Source organism: Pteronotus mesoamericanus, unplaced genomic scaffold (assembly GCF_021234165.1).
Source record: "Pteronotus mesoamericanus isolate MK-2021 breed Mesoamerican mustached bat unplaced genomic scaffold, CSHL_Meso_final contig_90, whole genome shotgun sequence".
NCBI lineage: Eukaryota > Metazoa > Chordata > Mammalia > Chiroptera > Mormoopidae > Pteronotus > Pteronotus mesoamericanus.
This window is the reverse complement of record NW_026555277.1, coordinates 17248969-17269816: the sequence shown is the minus strand read 5'-3', so window position 1 is coordinate 17269816 and position 20848 is coordinate 17248969. Positions and strand designations below refer to the sequence as shown.

The window sequence follows — 20848 nt, the reverse complement described above, 5'->3', positions numbered from 1 at the left end:
GCTGACCCTCCTCCTAAGTGGTCTGCTAAGCAACAGCCACGTGACTCATAAAAATCAGTAAGAGCCGGCCCTAGGATAGCTACTGAAACTATAGGAAGACAGAAGCTCTCCTTCCACTGGGGCTGCTGAGCTACTAAGACTGAAGCCCGGAGCTGCATGTGACAAAGAGCCTGCTTGAGAACCAAGTCAAGAGAAAAATTGGGCCAGTGGATAGAAAGAGAGAGTTCTGATGACAATATCAGAGAATCTAGATCCAGCCAAACCTAATGACAAATCTAATTCTGTTCTTAGTCACCTGAGCTAAGAACTACCTGCATCATGTAACTAACAGAGGGGGCATTTCCATATCCCCACAGCCTATAATCTAAGGTTCCAGTGAGAATCCCAATGAAGTTGGCATGTAAGACAGCAGTCATTCTTAGCTCTGGATTCCTCTCTTAAAACTGGCTACTCTCCATCTGGGAGAATATTCCCTGGCTACCCTGAGGACCAAGAAACCAGCACAGTCCAAAATTCTTGGTAGGATGTTAGCATGTTGTCCTGTTCAGGTTAGCAAGTTTTCCAGTTTAGTCCTGGATTTCCCTATGTTTGTTTATTCTTAAAACAAACAAACAAACCCACTCTATCCTCTGACCCCAACATTCTCTACACACTGTCTGTGTTTATTTCTTAAACAGGTACATGTGCGGGATAAAACCCCAAGGAAATGAAGTAAAACAGAACAGAAGCAAAATAAAAAACACATAAGAATGGGAAAAGTATAGTAGAAAGCACTCTAATCCAGTAACATGTTGGATAATAATAATCCTAATTATATCAGCTTACTTCAGGTTCTGATTTAGAATGAGCAAGATATTTGGGAGATCCCTTAGAGTGTCATCAGGGTACCATCTAAAGGGGATTTGATTTACTGTAAAACACCGATAAAATTTTCTTTAAAAACCAGAACTCGGTGCCACTGGTACAAAAAAAGCTAAACAGCCTGCTGGGAATTTAGTGTTTAATGCGCATAATTCTGTTCTATCTTGAAGATATACTCAGTAGTGCTCACTGACCAATTATTTTCTTTTCTTCTCTTCCTCCCTGCCTCCTTCCTTTCCTCTCCCCTTCCTTTATCCCAACAGCCTAGAGAAAGAAGACCGAAGCTGAAAAGTTCTCTTTGCAGGAATTTCCCTTTTAAAGTTAACATCTTTACAAGAACCCTATGAACAAAGTACTATTCTTATTCCTACCATCAGATGAGATATTCATCACTAAGATTTGAACCCAAGCAGTCTGACTCCAGAGCCCAGGCTCTTAACTACACCTGCTTTTCAGGCCAAGAAGAAGAGAGGGCTGAGATGACAATTTAAGGAGTTTGGAGTAGACAAAATAATGGATGGTTCCCCCATAATGTCTACACCTAAGTCCCAGGGCCTGTGAATATATTAGGTTACAAGGCAAAGGGGAATTAAAGTTGTGAATAGAATTAATTTGCTAATCAGTTGACTGTAAAATAGGGAGATTATTCTGCATTATCTGGGGAGAACCAATGTCATCACAAGAGTCTTTCCAAATGGAACAGGAAACTGAAAGAGAAAACCAGAGAGACTGGCAGCATGTGAAGGACTCAACAGCCTGGATGATGGCGGAATGCGGTCAGGAGGCAAGAAACGTGGTCAACCCTTAAAAGCTGGAAAAGACAGGGAAATGAATGCTCCCTTAGAGCTTCTAGAAGAAAAATGCAGCCTGGTGGGTACCTTGATTTTAACCCGTGAGACTCGTATTAATAAGCCTTGTAACCTATAGGATTATTAGATGATTAAATTTGTAAAGATATAGAAAAATGACATTACATGTGTGGCAATTGGTAATGGCAGCAACTAGAAAACTAGTCCTTACATTAATCTGGGCAGGCCTGTCAGCAAAGACCTGTGAGAGACCAACAAAGCAGGGACAGAGCCTCCACCTGTTCCAGAGGGGGACACAGGGGCCTGAGACGGTAAGAAGTGAAGGAGAGGTCTTGGCAGTGGGCAAAACCTCTTTCCTTTCCTTTCTATATTCAGGAAACTTAGAGGAAAATAGTATTCTTGATATACAACTTCATTTGAAATGACCATTCAGTAATGTGTATGTTCTAGGTTTTTACTATGCCTTTACCAATTGCCTACTCTGTGCAGGGTATCTAGTAATATATGTACAAGTGTTCAATTTCTTTCAGGAAAGAAAGACAAGTGAAAATGAAAAAACCCAGATCCTTAACACGATATGAAATGTAATACGTCCCTCCAGAATCAAACTAGCATCATTATTTGTTCAAATTCTAAGGAGTATATGATACTTAACATTAGACTAGGTCTCTCACCATTGAGGTTTTTATTTAAATTCAATATACCAGCAAGATACTTATTCATGATTAATTTATATTTATTAATTTATACTTACTGGGCTCCACATAGGAATAGTAAAAGGTAATACATAAACTCAGCATCTAGAAATGCAGAATCAAATAATTCTAAGGGTAATATACCCCCAGAGGGTATTTATGACTATACAGCAGGCAGATGACCTTAAATAAGAAAGTCCTTAATGATTGAAATTTGCTCACTACAGAGAACCAGTCAAACCCCAATGGTCGTTTCTCTTGCTTTTATGAAAAAGGCACAATAAAGTCATGTGGGCATTAAGCCAACGGCAACCCTATAGGGCACCAAAGGGCTAGATACTGGCTGGTATTTCTTACCACCTGGAAGTAGGCTGACTCAAAGATCAAAATGCCTCCTCTCAACTGCCCAAGATCTTGGAGGGACAACCCTGGCAGCCGCCTCCCTGGACAACTGTGCCGAGTCGGCAGAACAACAGCCTGCCTATCACCACCAGTAGAAACAGCCTCGCGCCCTGCGGCTGAGCGGCAAGACTCTGTCTCCAGCAGCTAGTCACTCAGTGGGCCGCATGGTTCAGTCCGACGGTAAGGAAACGGCAGAGCTGCCTCATGGCTTACCACCCCCCAAGCTGGACCTGAAGCCAGAGGTCACAAAACCCAAGGCCTTCAGGGGTCAGGCAGGTGAACTGAATGTGGGCAGTGGGTCGAGTGTAAGAAACACACAGCCCTCCCTGATTCCACTTTTGAGAAGGCATGGATCCAAAAAAAACACTGTTCTTGTGAGAGCAGACAATGGAGCAAGTGTGGTAAGCCGTGTCACTAATGGTCTGCCTTCACGTTGGGAGGCCACAGGGAGTGATGGGAACAGTGAGAAATTAGTGACCACGTGGCTATTTCAAATGGGTAGTGACTACTATTTGGCTCCAGGAAATTATGGCCACATGGGAACATGAGCCAACTGTTACCGAATATCTGATTTTTCCAGACAAAGCCAGAAATACAGACATTCTGGGGGCATTAGCAATTTTAAATGTTAGCAAAACAAACACTTATGCATCTTTTATTCTAGCCTATATGCAAGATAAAAATATACATGGTACATACTCTAAGGAAAGGAAACCCCAGTCCTAGCTTAGCCTTGAAATAGGGTGGTTTGGTTTTTCAAATTAAAGAGGCAAGAGGTAGGTTTCTCAAGCTCATACACAAGGTGGTACCAATAGGATCCAGTGTCTCACTAAGGGCCACAGATGCCCTCTGTTTCTGAAGGTAAATGTCTTCTAAGGAATGCCGAGTCCTTGGTCACTCCAGGCTTTCCTTTCATCTGCTCTGGGACCACTCCAATTCCCAATGCCACCTCCCAGACCTGCACTGTTCTTAGCACAATCCTTGCAATTGAAAGCAGGGTGCACCCTGTTGTGAGGCACTAATGAGAGTCCAACCTCTCGGGTCTGACACTGTTGAAATGCACTGACTGACCAGTGCCACAGGGCTTGAGCTACTCACAATCTCTCCCAAATACCATGCGTGTCGCAAAACTTGTACCATCTGCTTAGAAAATTTCTAGCTCCAGAAACCATAGCATATTTTGATGAAGCAAAAAGACTAACCAACTTCCCCATCTCTGATAAATCCTTCACTGAAACATCTAGTTAGCTTGAAATATTTCCCACATCAATCACACAATCAGATTTAATCCTAACTCATCAACGGCTACACAGTTGTAAATTTCACAGTAAGTCCCTTGATTTGAAGAAAGAAATACTAACTCTGGCCATTTCCCCTGAAGAACTCTGTCCATTTCCAGGGATGACAGCGATCCATCATACACAATCTTTGGTGAACTGCCTCACCACCTTCCAGGGATGGGGGACCTGTGTGTGACTCCTATACCACAGTCTGACAACTCACCAAGTGGATACACTGCTCTTTCCCAAAGGACCGTGGACATAGAATTGCCATCTATGTAGTGTCTTTATTAGTAGCCAGGGACAGAGAGGAATCAACTTGAGGTGGGAGATGGGGGGAAGCTGTCAAATAAGGAGAGACTTGACCGAAGTATAATCTGCAGAAGAGCTGCTGGGACTTCTAGGTAATGGGATAGAAATGGGAAAACAGGTTGCATTCTTGGGGAGCAGAAGAAGGCTCCAAAGGAATGAGAGACAATAGCTTCAAGAAGTGTACTTCCTCAGCTCTGGGGTGGGAGGTTATCTCTGGGCTACAGAAGGCAAGGGGGCTTTATTTAGTTCTTAAAGAATGAAGATAAGAGGAAAATAGCCTCTTCAGGAAGAAGGAAAAAAAAGGAGGAAAAACATGAATGTTCCTTTATAAGCATCTTAAAGGAGCACCAAGCCAACTGGCCACTGGGAGACTTGGCCACCCCTGACCCACTCTCCAAACAAACACACGCTACTGCGCAGGAAGGCCCCGCGAGGGGAGGTGCCTGCACTGGGACCCGGGAGGCAGGATGCGCAAGCGATCGAATTTCCTCCCAAGGAGAGCCAGGCCTCTATGGACATCCTGCAGCCCCTCCTGCCGTCCTGCGAGCTGCTGGCCAAGCCAGGGAACCCTGAGGCTTTCAGGGCTTTTATCGTATTAGAAGCATTTTTCTCATCATAACCGAGACCTTTAGTATTGCATTAAAAAGATGGTTAATTTTCTTAAGCTTCCTTTTAAACACAGAAATAGGATTAGAAGGATAACACGCTCAGATGCAAGCCCATTATTTGATTATGTCTAAACCTAATCCTGCCTTCACCTTGGCCTGCAGAGTCTCCATTTTGGGGTTTATTGGTTGATAATGCCAAGGCTGTCAGATACTATTACTTGTGTAGTATCTGCTGCTGCGTGCTCTTTCTTCCACTATCAAATGCTGAAGGTTTGAAATGGAATTACAGGGTAAGTTCTCAAAGCATTGCCATCTTTTAGACCTTTGTGCCTGTTTTCAAAGGAGAAAGAACAGTGCAGGCCCCCAAAGAATGGGAGCTGTCTTCAGTAAATTCATTTCTAATAATACTTCAGAGGAAAGCCTTATACCTCGCCATCCCTCCGTTAAGCAGGCTTTCTACTCTTTCACGTTACTAAGGGTGAGGGAAAGTGGTATTGCTGTTAATAAAAAGATGAGAAGAAACAGCTACAGGTAACCGTTCTCCATCCCATTACTTTTTATATTATACCAAAATGATCTGTCTCATCATTTCCTTGAGGGCAGGAATTGTGTCTTACTGATATCTACTGACTAACATGGCTCCTGGTCCACAGCTGGTGTTCAGTAAACACTTGTGTAATTGAACCAAGAATTCATATAATCTCTTGATTGCATACATGAAGGCACCCTTATCTCATTGGTTTTCTTGGTGGAGAAGTAAAAGGCATCACCAGATCCGAGACTCTGGTAAGGCGGTTTTCGATGAATCCCAGAGCACATGGACAGCCCATTCTCCAACCCACCATCTTCCCTCCCCATCCAGAAGCGTCTAAGTTTCTTTACCTGTCGCAGTGGTTGCATTTAAAGGGCTTTGCACCTGTGTGTTTCCTGTAGTGCCTCGTGAGCTCATCGCTTCGTGCAAAACGCCACTCACACCCTTCCCACGAGCACTTATAAGGCTTCTCACCTGCAAGAAGAGATGGAATGACCGTGGTCAGTGACAGGAACAAATGGCCCCACACCTGATCAGCTCCTGCTACCTTGTTGTCAGTCTTGGAAAACAGCTCTATAAACCCCTCTTGAGAGACTACATTTCCTAAACACAGCATGTCACATTTTCTTTAATCGCCCAGTGTTCTGGTGGTGGTGGTGGTGATTTTTTTCTTTTTAACCTTCAAAACGTGGTTTCATATGATCCTCAAATCTGGAGCTGCCACTTCAGTTCCCAGAGTCAGAGCATTTCCTTTGACTGGTGAGGGATCAATTTTTATTTATTTTCTATTCCCTGGAGCACTTTGACCCCCCAAGTCCAAGCAGAAAAGGAAATGTGCTATTTTCATCTGAACCACAAACGCTTCTAATCTATTTTTCTCCAGAACCTTCAGTAATTTACCCTCCCAGCCTCTTCAGTCTCTCCTCCTCCCATAACAGTAGCCAGGTAGCTGCCTGACTAGGCAGACAGCTCAGGTCTCCCAGAACACGGCTCCTTCCAGTAAATGTGAGTGGGTGGACAGTCACGAGGAAGGGCTACAACTTGAGAGGAAAGGAAATATCACTCAACGATTCCTGGCATTTGTGTGAAATACAGTCACAAAGTCCTATTTAAGAAGCCCATAACTTAAACGACTCCAAGAGCATCATATTAGAGAAAGATACATATTATTACAAAATATTTTTAAAGTCAATTTGTAGAGCGGGGGTTTTTGCCACAGTGCAGCTGCTTAAAAGCACGAAATTCGAGCTCTTGGACTCAAGTGACCTTTTCGCACAGTAAATACAGATGGAGGGATACAGAAAAGAAAGTACATGGCTTTTCCTCAGACTATTTTTTTTTAGCCCGTCAATGTCAGTCACCAAACATGACACATATTTACCCTTCTAGCTGTATGGTTTGTTGACTCTAATTAAGAACTGAGCCCTGGACCTGGGAGGCACGTTAGCACCGTGGTCATGAGCTCTGAGGCCAACTTCCTGGGCTCAGCTTTCAGTTCTGCCCCTAACTGCCTGAGTTTATGTGCCTCTCTTTGCCTGTGTTTTGTTTTGTTTTGTTTTAGATTTTATTTATTTTATTTTTTTTACAGAGGGGAAAGGAAGGAGAAAGGGAAGGAGGAAACATCAATGTGTGATTGTGTCTCGTGTGCCCCCGCCCCACCGCGGGACCTGGCCTGCAGCCCAGGCATTGTGCCCTGACTGGGAATCGAACCAACGACCCCTTGGTTCGTAGGCCGGCACTCAGTCCATTGAGCCACACCAGCCAGGGCTTTGGCTGTGTTTTCTTAGACATAATAATATGTACCTCCCAGGGTTTGGAGATGATAAATTCATATTATGTGAATTAGTGTGTATTGTCTATTAATTAGAACTGTGCCTGGCACATGGAAGAGTCACATAACTTGTAATTATTATAAACTGCCAAACCCCAATTTCAGGATAGACAAGTGCCAAAGGCCTATCTATCGCTGTCCCATTATTTCTCCATTTTTCACAGCTAAACCTTCACCAGGCAACACGTAAGGAGACATTGCCCGGGACTATACTTGACTCACTTTCTTCTTTCTACCTTTTTTCTTCCCTTTAAGCCTGACTACAAAGTGATCACAATGCTTTATTTGTATCCCCTAGAATCAAACCAAACATGATTGAAATTTTTATTTCATTAAATCGGTGCCCTAGTGAGACACTGCTCTGTAAGACCCATAGAGAAGAGGAATGAGAAACGCAGGCATGTCTTTGAAAGGGAACCAAGAAGACATGAAGGAGAGCTGGAAGCACAGGAGGAAACCCATTCAGCTTTGGAAACCTGTAAAAAATGAATTGCTGACAAGGGTTAAAAGTTCACCTTCTGGATCCTTAAAGCCAAATTTTAGTAACGTGCACCCGCTGAACAGAAGGTGAAGAGGGGAGATGTCAAATCAACTTTGGAGCTGGCACACCTGGGATATTTCTGAGTTCATTACAGACACCCGGCCTCAGTGTCCTTATTCCATCAGATGGGGGTGAGTGTCCCACGTTTATGGCGAGGTTTAAATAAGTTGCCGTGCATAAGGCACATGTATATGACACGTTTCTTGTGCCCAGCACAGGTAGATATTCAATTAATTGGAACTCACTCTCCTTCTCAACTCACGGGTGTGCTCAGAGGCTGCTGAGGAGACAGGTCTGCCCGGGTAGCAATAACTTTTGGAGCTTAGGCTCCAGACAGCTGGGTCTGGAGTCACTCCGGGCAACCTAAATATCGGAAGAGTCTCTGTAAGCTTTAAATCATTCTTAGTGATTGAAGGATAATAGGTCAGAAAAACTGAGCATTCTTTAGATCTGCTCTGAATGAGTAGCATTACTGGAGGGGGAAAAAAGAGACCCCAGATGGAGGAAGAAATGCTCTCTCAGTGTGGCATGTCTGCTTCCTTCTTAATGCTATTGATTACTCACAAGGCTTTGTTACTTCAAGGAAATCTAGCGTGAGCAACAACAACGAAGAGAGAATGAGGTGCCAAAGACTTCGGAAGTTAAAAATGCCCTCTACCCCCAGAGGCCTTCAAATACAAGTAAAATCGGAGGTTTTGGGAACCATGGGGACCAAACACAGCCCAAATGCAACAAGGTATCTGGAAACCTAGGGCATTCTGCAGCAACAAGCAGAGACATCCAGTCCCCAAAATCAATCCCACAATCGAACTGACCCGTCCATCACAGGCAACCACATTCTGAAGGACACAGGAAGGACAGGGAGAAAATGAAAGAGATTACAGTGGATGTCTTTACTGTTGTTGGGTTTGCTTTTTTTTTTTTTTATTTCAAACTGTTTGCTTTTTCCATGGCAGAATTTTAAATGTCGGTTCTATTCTGTTTTATTTTGACAAATAATATCGAAGACTTAGTTCTTTCCTAAGAAATAACGTTGGCTCTTAGTTAATTCTGACATAAACCAACTGCCCTACCCAGTAGCTCTTTCAGCATCCCTTTGGCAACCGGGTGGACGGCAACTAGAGATAGCTTGACTTGGCTCTAAATCACGTCACTAACATTGTCTCCTGCTGCTGGCTACGTGCTACACAGAATCATACTGAGGACAAGCCCCTGTGAACCCTGACAGTTTAGCCAAGTCATATTATAGTAATTTATGAAGCTATTTCCCCAGTGTCTGATTAATTTACCTACAAGTTGCCATTTCTGCAAATATTCACTAACAAGACATTTAAAATAACCCCAAAAGAACTCAGCCAAATGAAGGAGCAGTGCTTGAAACAGGCAGAGTTGAAAGTCAAAGGAGCAGAAAAAAAATATAAAGAACTGGAAATATGATGTCATATTAGGGCTCAGAAATAGTGGGATTGGGCTGACCTCATTCCCGGGTTCTACAGCCACTTCCGTAAACCAGTTTCCACTCACAAGCAGGTCAGTGAAATTGTCAGCATTTTGCATGGCCAGGATTACCAGCACCCACTGTTTGCTCTTGCCGGTGAAGCCCCCTATATCCACAATGTATTAGTTTTCATCCTAACAGCCTACCAGGAGATTTCTGCTCATTTTATAAAAGGCTTGGGTTTCTTTCTTTGTGAAAGAAAAGAAAGTCTTTTTTCAGAAAACAAAGGAAGAAAGGAAGGAAGAGAGGGAGGGCAGGAAGAAAGGCGAAAGGAAGGAAGAAAAAAGAAATAAGCAGTTCAGTCATAATTGGAGCGGATTTCATGCAAATTCTGCTCACCTGCCTCACCCTCCCTCCCCTCCTTGCTCCACGCCAGTTACTACTCCTGTGTCTAGAGCAGAAATCAGCATCACTCTACTGCACGGCACCTGGGATAATGCCCGCCACTCAACTCACTGCACCTCTACAGTGAATGAAAATGTTCAAGAAAGGTCTATATGAGACAGGCAGATGGGAGAGAGACTTAAAACATTAGGACTCCAGTCCGGAAGGAGTGCGCGAATGAAGGCGGGCTCATCACAAGGGTATGACAGGGCTCGCACAGAGCTGGGAGGAGAACACACTCTTCAGAGCCCCCTGAATTTCAGGAGGAATGTCAATAACTACTTCTCCTATCTGGAAATAAACCCTAGGCAACTTGTTTCCCTGGGGGAGTACATGTCACCTTAGAGGTGACAGCAAGTCTAATCAGGTATAAATAGATTTATAACCAAATGAGGGCTCTTGAAGAGATTTAAGGATGCTTGAGATACAGGATTGACATTCAGCAAGGTTGAATCATGGCAAGAATTCCTGCTCTTCCTCAAAATGGCCTCTGAAATGCAAGGTGGTCTACACTAGTGTGGCATTTGTTAGTTTCTTGCAGCATAACTGTCCCTACATCAAATTTAATGGATCAAAAACACATTGAATACATACTTTTTGAACATGTCCCTTTGGTACATGTATATTCATCATGCATTATATAAATGTACTAAAGTCCTAATATATTAGGATATTATAAAACATACACCCAATATAGAAATTTAAGAGAAGTACAGTATAGGGAATATAGTCAGTAATACTGTAATAAATATGTATGGTGCCAGGTGGGTACTGGAAATATCAGAGGGAAGACTTTGTAAAGTGTATGATTGTCTAACCACTGTGCTATACACCCGAAACCAATACAAAATAATGTTGAAAGTAAGCTATAGTTGAAAAAAAAAATACACTTTACATTGGAATTCACAATGCACAAGGGAACATGTATATGCATGTGTATGTATAAATGAGACAAAGGTTACATGAAACAAAAGCTGCTATCGTCTTATGGGTTAATAAACACGCTCTGATATTTTCTATTTGATTCCAGTTCATTTACCAAAAGAAACAAAAAGTGGACTGATCCATTAGGTTGATTTTTTGAAAAACTAGGGTAAATGAAACATAAGTAGAAGCTGTACATTTTCTTCCCGCATTCAAAGAGCTATGCTGCCAACCCTTCCTTAGAAACCGCTACCCTGTGGTATCAATGCCAAGGGCTGGGCTCCCAGGTCTCGCTGTGCCCATGCTTGTCCCCACCGGTCTGTTTCGTCTACGTGAGTCAGAGCAACCCCCTCTGTGAATGTAAGTCAGAGCGTGCGTGTCCTTTCCAGGGCACCTTATTCTTTAGCTTTCCATATAATTGGTTTCTGTGAGAGCCTCTGGATTTCATTTTATGCATTTAAAAATGTTATTCTGCACAGGGTTCCACAGGTTTCACCAGACTGTCAAATAAGTTTAAGACCCAAAAAAGACTTAGAAGAAATAAAAATGGAAGTGCTCCAGTGGCTTCCTATCACACTCAGAATAAGCCAAAAGCATGAAAGGGCCTAAAGTATAGGCTACATGATCTGGCCCCAGGCTACCTTTCTAATCACATCTCCTAACCGTCCTCCCAGACTCACCAGACCTATCTTCTCACATGCTCCCCGCCTCAGGGCCTTTGTACCTGCTCCTCCCTCTGCCTGGAGCACTCTGGCTCCCTCACTCCATTCACGTCACTGCTCAGGTGCCTCCTCCTCAGAGAGACCTACCCTCACCATCCTCTGGAAAACAGCAGATTCTGTCACCTTCTCCACATCACTTAATCTCTTTATAATTAGATCGCATGTTGTTTGTTTGTACTACTGCCCGCTTCCCCTACTACAGTATAGGCCTCATGCAGGCATCTGTTTTGGTCACTGTGATACAAAAAGCACTAAGGAAGGCCTAGCTCAGTGCTGTGGAATACATTAAGTGAATGAAGCATCCTGATTTGCAACAAAGACCCAGGCACTCACAGACAGACAGGACAGCCAGTGTGGTTTCAGTCCTTCTCATTCTGGGCACTGAACTGGCTCATAACAGTAGAAAATGTCTGCTTGCTTGCCTGCTTGCTTAAACCTGGCCACTCTTCTGTGACAGGGACCAAAATGTAGAACTCTATAATGGGTTTAATATTCCTGCAATCACAGATCACTTCCACTTCTTCCCTATCTGCCCAAGCCTAATAAAGGAGTATCCTGAAACTCATCCCGAAACATTCATCTTACACCTGGGACCCCAGTCTCCCAGGCAACATCCCCTCTGGGAAGCCAAGTGCGTCATTTTATGGAACTCATTTGTAAAGGCTCTCAGTGAAAATGTGTTTGGGAGAGCATAAGAGATATGCCAAATGTATTGCAGTATAAACTTGCCTTTAAGATACAGACTGCAGCATGAAATATGAACACGTGTCAGACTCTTGCATTCCAGGTTTAAAAGTCCCTTGAAAATAAACATCACTAATGCAAATTTTCTGCATTCATTTCCTGACCTGCAAAATTTCAAGTTCCTAATCTAATTCCTAAGGAGACTTAGGACTTTGGCATGCCCAGTTTTTTGTTAAAACTAATTTTATCTATCTCTTTTTATTTTTTTTTAAATGTGGTTACTAGATGTCTGTTATCTGGACATGTCAAGGTCCTACTCTCTTTAGCACTTGGATTAGGAACTTGAAATTTTGCAGATCAGGAAATGGAAAAGCAAAATGGAAAGGAGGGAGAATACTTTGTAATGGGTTTATATTGCCACTGAGTATGTCTAGAGGAAATCAGCAAAGACCCATCAATTTCTTTCACAGCACACTCAGCAGCACTAGAGAATGTAAGCCACCTGGGGAATAAAGACGTTGAGAGAGAGACTGTCCCTACACTTTCTTAACGTTGGAAAAAGAGAAAGCAGTAAACATTGCTCCATCAGTTGGCAATCTCTTTTTGTGTGTATGTGCTGTAACTAAAAAATACCCAAAGTTTTTAACTCTGCTTTGGAAGATTGTCTGAGTTCCTCGTAATTTTCAATTAAATCTTAAATATTTACTTTTTCAAAGTTTTTAGATTAAATGATCGATGGCAAATGAGACCAGGGCTTTATTTCCCAGAATTTCAAAAGCATTTAAAACTATAACATAAAATAGAACATGTACTCATTACTTATGTTCCACATTGATTCTTTTGTTTATCTGTTACTTGTTCACCCAGCAGCCTACTAGGTGCTAGGACCTGAGTTGTTGAATTTGCACAAAGCACTAGTCACTTTACAGCGCATACGAATATTTACTCTATTTTTGTATTCCTAAAACAACAAATAAAACAATAACTTGCCTAGGTTAAGTTCACTCCTCAGGGCCGGGATCACCACCTTAAAATAGTTTAGAAATGTATAAGCTAACATTTAAATCATATCCTCAGTGAGGTGTAGCTCCTACTTCAGAATATGGAGACAGGTGAGAGAGGATTCTGACTTAATCCCACAGCTGTTGACAACTGGCCACATGTGGCCATGAGCCCTTGAAACATGGCTAAGGTGACAAAAGAACTAAACTTCTAACTTAATTTTAATTAAAATTTAAAAACTGAAGCAACATAAAGAATATTTTATACTCTTATTAAAACTATACTTTAATCATTAAAGGGACTTAAATGTGCTGTAAATATTCAACACACACTGGATTTTGAAGACTTAGAATTTTAAAAGTATGTAACTATATCTCATTAATAATCTTATTATTTTATATTTAAATCATATTTTGGATATATTTTCATGTATTTCTTTTTACTTTTAAAAAAATGTGCTTCCTAGAAAATTTAAAATTACATATATGGCTTGAATATATTTCTACTTTGGATAGTATTTGGTTTAAAATATATTTTCTATGTAGAAAGCCCACCATCAACTGAAACATAAGGGCTCATCCCTTCTAAACTTTTCCCCATATCCAGCCCAAAAAACTGTGTTACCACCTTGCCTTCCAGATTCCTAAGCCATAACATGTATTATCTCCAAAAACACCTCATCTCTGTCCAAGGGTGAGCAGGAAAATTGAAATAGTTAGACTTCCGGTCTAATTCACTGATGGTGAAAATACGGCCCCTCCAGTGTGACGAGCTGTTGGATTCAACCAACATTGGTTGTTGGTTCTAATGGGTACTGAGCAGGCACCTCGCCGGAGACTGAAAGGGAAAAGGAAAGGGTCTCTGCATCAGGGGAGCTCCCCTGTGTTTGTGTGCAAACAGCACAAGACCCAATGTGTCCGATAAAGGCATGTGCAGGGACATGTGAAGAAGGGAATCCTCAAGACCCTGTAGGAGCACACCATTAGTGTAAGCCTCCCTTGATGCCTCAGTGCAGCTTAAATCATTGCTCTGATTCAAAATGGATTAGTCATCCAAAAAAAAAAGGTAAATCATACAAAAAACAGATTCTCCTAGTTCTGTCTTTTCCATGTAACAGCAATGTGGCTTTGTAGAGTCAATAACTTCTTCTTCGGGACTTTTTGTTCTCAACTGTGTGGAGAAGGAATAAAAAGAAAAAATCTTCTGTTTCCTGATAATAGGAAGATTCAATGGAATCTAGCACATAAGAGTGATTTACATTGTCCCAATTACAAAGTCCCAAATGGATAAAAGGTGTTATGATGATAACAGTGATATCAAAAGAGAGTGTGCAGGCATGAAGAAGGCCAAAGAAAGCTACGATACAGAGACCTCCGTCACCTGTGGGCAAGGGCAAAAGGGCTCCTCCGTGAGACTTCAAGTGGAGCCCAAGCATCACAGTGACTCACTTCTCGTGCCCACCTTGCCTTTGAAGCATAGCCAGGAAATACACAGCATTAAACAAATCTTTGGGGCCATATTCCATTTTAATGACTGTTAACATTTCCAAAACGTTCCTTTAGAAATAAAAGAAATAAAGTGTTAGATTCCTCATGAATTTGTTTAAAATGCTAGAGGAAGACTGGGTTCGTTGGTCATAAAAACTGGCAACCATCCCAGGTGCTAGAATAAGTATAGCTGTTGGCACGTGGAGTTTGTGCAATGTGCAACCTGTGATTTCAATACACGTGTTTTTAGATACCACAGCATGTTTCCCATAAGCCAGAGAGTATCATAATATTTCCAAAGTCAAACTGATTTTTTTATTTAAATAAAAATGTACACAGTACTCTAATATTTTTCAGTGAGCTGAGTGAGGTACAACTAATTCCCTCCCAATAAAGCAAAACAAAATCATACAACTCTTAAAACTGCAATTCTCCAAAACTGTAAGCTCACTTAAAACTTCGGACGTCAACATTCATACATTCATACCTGAAACATTACATTGTCAAGTTGTGAAATAGGTAAGCATGAGCATTAGGGGAAACAAATGTTTTACTGGCATTGTAGTTAATTTGTTTTGAATTTTTCCTTGTTTTGTTTTTATACTTTTTTCTTCGCTTTAGTTGTTGCCCAAGATTAATTAAAAAAAATTATTTTTTATTAGTTTTTTAGAGATAATTCCAAAGAGAGTTTAATGTCAACTTAGAAATTTAGGTATACTAAATTTGAAGAAAAAAATTGTTAAAACATCCGCCTTTTTCCTGTCAAGATGACAACTACGCTGCATGATTTATTTGAAATGAATCTGTAAGATACTTCTTTCATTTAGTAGTAAAGATATGACTTTGTAAGCCAGGTTCCCACAATTCAATTTGGTATATTTAGGGGGAAATTTTATTATTAAAAATATGAACTTTAAATTCAAAGCCAATCTGGCTTTTGCATTCAAATGTAAAGATGGCCATATTGCAGGGGACACATGCAGGAATAGTCTATTGCTACCACAATGACCAAACATTAATTTCTGGATCACTTTTAAAAATTTAATTTCAGGAATGAAGAAATGTTTCTTTAGCTTCATGCATGTTCCAAAGATAAGTTAATATCAAAAATATCACCAAGGCACTCTGAAAGTGATGATACATCTAATACAGAAGTACACCCTTTAGAAATAAATCAACACAGAATGGGAACCCTTCCCCCAAAGATGCAATCAGTTGCAGAAGTTGGCAGCTCAGGTGTACAACTTCAAGTGATGATAGCCAGAAATTTATTCTTCTTGCATGGAGAGTGGTAGCTTAAAAAAAAATAAATAAAAGAGTAACAACTGTGGAGCACACAGCTTTGTGAGAGAGGAAGCCTCACACCCACTGGGGAGGATTTAGGAAAAACTGAGGGCAAGGTGGAAAGACTGGGTACCTAGGAGTCATGGAAAGGAAGGGGCATGGAAATCCAGAACAGGAGAGTAGGGAGGGGAGGCTAGATCAAACCTGCTCTGATCCAGGATCCAAGGTAGTCATCAGTCGGCACTTATCACATTAGTTGATGATGCCAAGTTACTGTCTTAGGTACAATGATTTTATTTTTTCTTTTTCTAACCCAAAATTGGATATTATAAACTTGAATCATTTACCATTAGGATACAAAGTTAACTTTCTGCTATATATGATGGATCCATGGTATTAAAAAAACCCATAGGAGTGGATAACCCAAAACCACCACAGATTCAGTTTTGGAAGCTATCCAATGATTGGCTTCAGCATCCTGAGTTTGTTCTGATTAAGCTAAAGCTACTCTTAATTTTTATTCCCTGGTTATATAAATGCAGATGGTGAAGAAGTGGGCTAAGCACATCAACATTTTATAAGGCAATTTATCTTAAAATTAAAAAGCCAAGAAAGATAACTGTATCAATCCTCAAGAAGCCCAAATTTGACCAGCTACCATTCAGCTTTAACAGGTGAAGATCCAATTCCCTAGAGATTTTTAGAGGCAAATAAATATCAAGTCAGTCAAGATTTAAAACATCAACTTGTCTCCATAACTCTCTTACAAGATGATCAAACACTTTTTTTTTAAAGACTGAATTACCAGATTAGCTAAAGCAACCCAAACATATATCCTATCCAGGTATAAAGTATAAGAAAGAATAACCCAAAAGAAAAATTTTAGTTTCTTATGCTGACAAATAACCTACGACGGGTGCTTTTCACATACCATTGCCTATGTACTCCGGAAAAGATGTCCACAAAACCATGTCACTTATGCTTTTCTCTTATCTGCCCACACTCCTCACATAAACCCCTCCCTCTCCAACATCCCTGAGCAGCCCTCCCCAGCCATTCCCACTGACTAGGATGTCCTCTACTCAGAATGTGTCTGTCTTCTACATGTCATGCGGGCCCAAAGTATTTCCTGGTCAGAAAACTACAACCTTGTCTGAGTTTTTACCCTTTGGCCACTTCTCTACTGTTTCTTGCAGATCCTTATCTTTTTATGCCTTAATCCTTTGCCTTGCTTTTCCCCACCCACATTACATGAGAAGCATTTCAAATATTTTAACCCGCGACATCTTACACCTCCGATTCAAAATATGATGGAGGACCCAGTGAGTGTCCAGGCCCTGGGCTGGATGCCTTCTCACTTGCCTCCTAGTCCTCACCCACAGTGTCCAGCACAGGTTCAGGCACACTATACACACTCAGTATGATGCTTGCTAATTAAGAGCTCAGCGACTAATCAAAAATCAACAGTACCAAAACTTTGTTACACCTTGCCTTCCAGATCCATAAGCCATAACAGGCATTATCTCTAAAACATCTCATTCCTGTCCACCGGCGGGCAGGAACAGTCAAACCCTTAGACTTCTAGTCGAATTCGCTGACGGTGAAAATACAGCCTCTCCAGTGTGACGAGTTGTTGGATTTAACCAACATTAGTCATTGGTTCTCATGTGTACAGAGCAGGGACCCCGCTGGAGACTGAAAGGAACAGGAAAGGGTCTCTGCATCAGAGCAACTCCCAGGTGGGAGGGCTCCGTGCTTGCGTGCAAACAGCACAAGACCCCATGTGTTGCATCAGAAAAATGCATGTGCATGGATGTGTGGAGGACCGTAACATGCTGTAGAACCATCAGAGTAAGTGTCCCAGAGGCAATAAGCGCAGAGGAGATATGCCAGGGACAAAAGCAGTGGACATTTCAGGGAGAAGGAGCAGCATGTACAAAGGCCCAGAGATGAAAGCCAGTGATTTGTTACAGCTGAGGTGAAGGGTGAGCCTATGAGGAGGAATTTCAAGAATGAACTGGAGAGGTGGTGAGAGCCACACCTGCAGGCCTTCAAGGAGAGAAGGCCAAGGTCAATGCCCTCTAATGACCTTAGTGTTCCCAAGACTTAGAATGTTAGAGACATGCCAAAGGCCTTCGATCAACTTGAGTAGGCAAACATATGCATATGTTACTCGTCCTTTTTCAGACCTTCCTTTAAGCATTGTAACCTAAATCCTCCCACATCCTTGTTCTGCCACTCCACAATAAAAATAATTGGGAAGAAAACACAATGATTAAAGCCACCCATAGAATCTATATTAACACACACATACACACACACACACACGCACGCACGCACACACACTCCCTAATCTGCAAACAATTCCCCACAAACACATTGATACCCACATACGCAGAAACACCCTCATGCAATCTGTCAGCCTCCATACCTCTAACCTCAAACAGTCCTAATTTTGTTAAACCCACAGCTACAACTTTCTCTTCATCCTTCCACTAAAGTTTCATCTTGCTACAAAAAGGACAACACAACAAAATATATAAGAAACATTAAGATGTTGTAAATTAGACCCCTCCCCCTACACTTGCTCTGTTAAGTAATTAATTTCCTAGTCACTTCGTATTATTCCAATGATGCAATATTCTCACAAAATGCAAAATGTTCATTGTTCCTAATCAAAACTTCTGGCATTCCACAGGGACCTAGTTTTCATGCAGTTATTTTGATTTTGCAATGAAGTAGGATTTTTCTGTTAACATGTATACATTTTGAATTTTGAATATCAAGTGTTTCATGTTAAAATGTCTGCATTGCAGGCTAAGAAGAAACCGTTAAGACTAAGAGCATATCAGCAACTGCAACTGCCACGTGTCCTTCTATATTCATTCTCTCCTTTTCTATAATAAGAGATTCCCTGAATTTTAGTTGGGCTCGTTGCCACCTAGAATGAAGACTCTCTGTCCCAGCTCCTTTGCAGTTGCATGTTAACATAGAACTAAATTCTAGCTGATGAGATGTGAGTGGAAGTGACAAGTGCAATTTCAAGCTGCATTTTTTTATAGTTGCATGAAAACTAGGTTCCTAGAATGTAGGCCTGGGGTAGCCATCTTGAATTGCATGGACATGGGCAATTTCTTAAGGGGGAAAATCCCCAGGATGGGCGACCAATGGGATAGAAAGAAACTGGGCTTCTGACAAGTTCTCAGAGCACAGCTTTCTGAGAGCCTGGACTTTTATGTGAAAGAGAAAAAAGAATCTTACATCTTCTTTTAAGTTTCTGTTGGCTTAAGTCTCTGTCACAAATAGTTTCATTTATGTTCTTATTAATTCAAGGGTAACAGAAACTGATGAATGAAAATGATACACGCTCAAATGGCCAGAACTTACAATATATAAACATTACCTCACAACTTGATCACACTTCTTTTATTCAGAAAGGTCACCAGAGCTTCGTAAATAGTGCCTCAAGTGTGCAAGCACAGTTTAGTAGAAAACACACACATGACTCACAATCAGGAGGCCTGGGTTCCAGTTCTAGCTCTTCCTATTACTATGTGATCTTAGGAAAGTTACATACTCCTTGGGTCTCACTTTCTTCCTTCTCAAAATGGGGCTAACCCCTTCCTTAACATTGTCCTCACAGGACTACTGTGAAGTCTGAAGAGAGATGCTGTCTGTGCAAGTGTTTTGTATACTGTGAAGCCCTATACAGGCAAGGAGATTATTAAAATATTCCAAACAAACATCCTTCTTTATTCAAGGTAGCTCATATCAACATCTAATGCCCAGATATATCTCCCTGGTAAAGAAAGGGCCTGAAATCACCTGTTTCTAGCTAAGACGGTTACAGATCAATGTTAAGGTGTTAGGAGCGGGCTACCTCCTGGGGCTGGTCTTTCCTTTAATAATCAGTGGTGACACCCCCAGCCTCAACTCCTCAGCTAGCAATATGTTACTGATTAAAACACAAAAGGAATTAGACAAAACACCACAACTAAAGACCAAGAATAGAAAAATAACCCAAAGCCTGTGCATCACTAAAATAGGGTGTAAACGAGGTCTGTCCAGAAGTCCAGCCATTGGTAATATAATGAGAATGGTTTGTGTGACATCACTGTAACCTTGCAGCCAAGGAGAGTGGACTGGAATGTGCATGCGTGACAATGATGACTTCACTTTACTAGTCAGTGAGGGTGGTAGATGCCATTGAGTGAGCATGTGTACTGTGTGGCCGTTGCATTCAAAATGCCTGAGCAAGTAGGGCAACGAACCTGTATCAAATTTTGCGTTAAGCTTGGACATTCCTCTGCAGAAACTATTTTGATGATTCAGAAGGCTACAGCTATGGGCAACTGGTGACTGGCAGCTTCATCACAACAATGCATAAGCTCATGTATCACATCTTGTGCAGAGTTTTTTTGTGAAACATCAAATCACCCAGGTGACTAAAGCCCAGATTTGGCACCCTGTGACTTCTGGCTTTTCCCAAAACTAAAATCACCTCTGAAAAGGAAGAGATTTCAGACTGTCGATTGATTCAGCAAAACATGACAGGAAGCTGATGGTAACAAGGAGAACTGTGTAAGGTCCCCAGGTGTCTACTTTGAAAGGGACTGAGGTGTCATTGTCCTATGTACAATGTTTCTCTTATCTTGTATTTTCTTCAGTAAATGTCTCTATTTTTCATATTACATGGCTGGATACCTTCTAGACAGACCCCGTATTTTACCAGGCCTCATACTCACTGAAATATATTTGGCTTTATCTTGCTATTATCTTCTTCCATTTTGTAGATGAAGAAACTGAGGATCAGAGAAATGAAGCCACTCACCAAGTGTGCCAGCTTATGAGTGGTACAGTCAAAATTTAAACCCAGGTGGTCTCACCTTCAGAGTCTACAGGCTTAACCACTACCTCACTCTGCCTCTTATTTAATTTCCTACAATTACAACAGAATAAATATTTATAATTCCTTTGGAAATACTTGCAGAT

At 41.4% G+C, this 20848-nt stretch overlaps 1 protein-coding gene across 3 annotated transcripts in view; it reads right to left on the bottom strand.

Annotated features, from left to right (window-relative positions):
- Positions 1 to 20848, bottom strand: part of KLF7 (KLF transcription factor 7) — an 86341-nt gene that overhangs the window by 6979 nt on the left and 58514 nt on the right. For all 3 annotated transcript variants that reach the window (XM_054585756.1, XM_054585757.1, XM_054585758.1), the window contains exon 3: positions 5850 to 5973. In XM_054585756.1, the coding sequence (XP_054441731.1) occupies positions 5850 to 5973 (124 nt within the window). The remainder of the gene's footprint in view (positions 1 to 5849; positions 5974 to 20848) is intronic.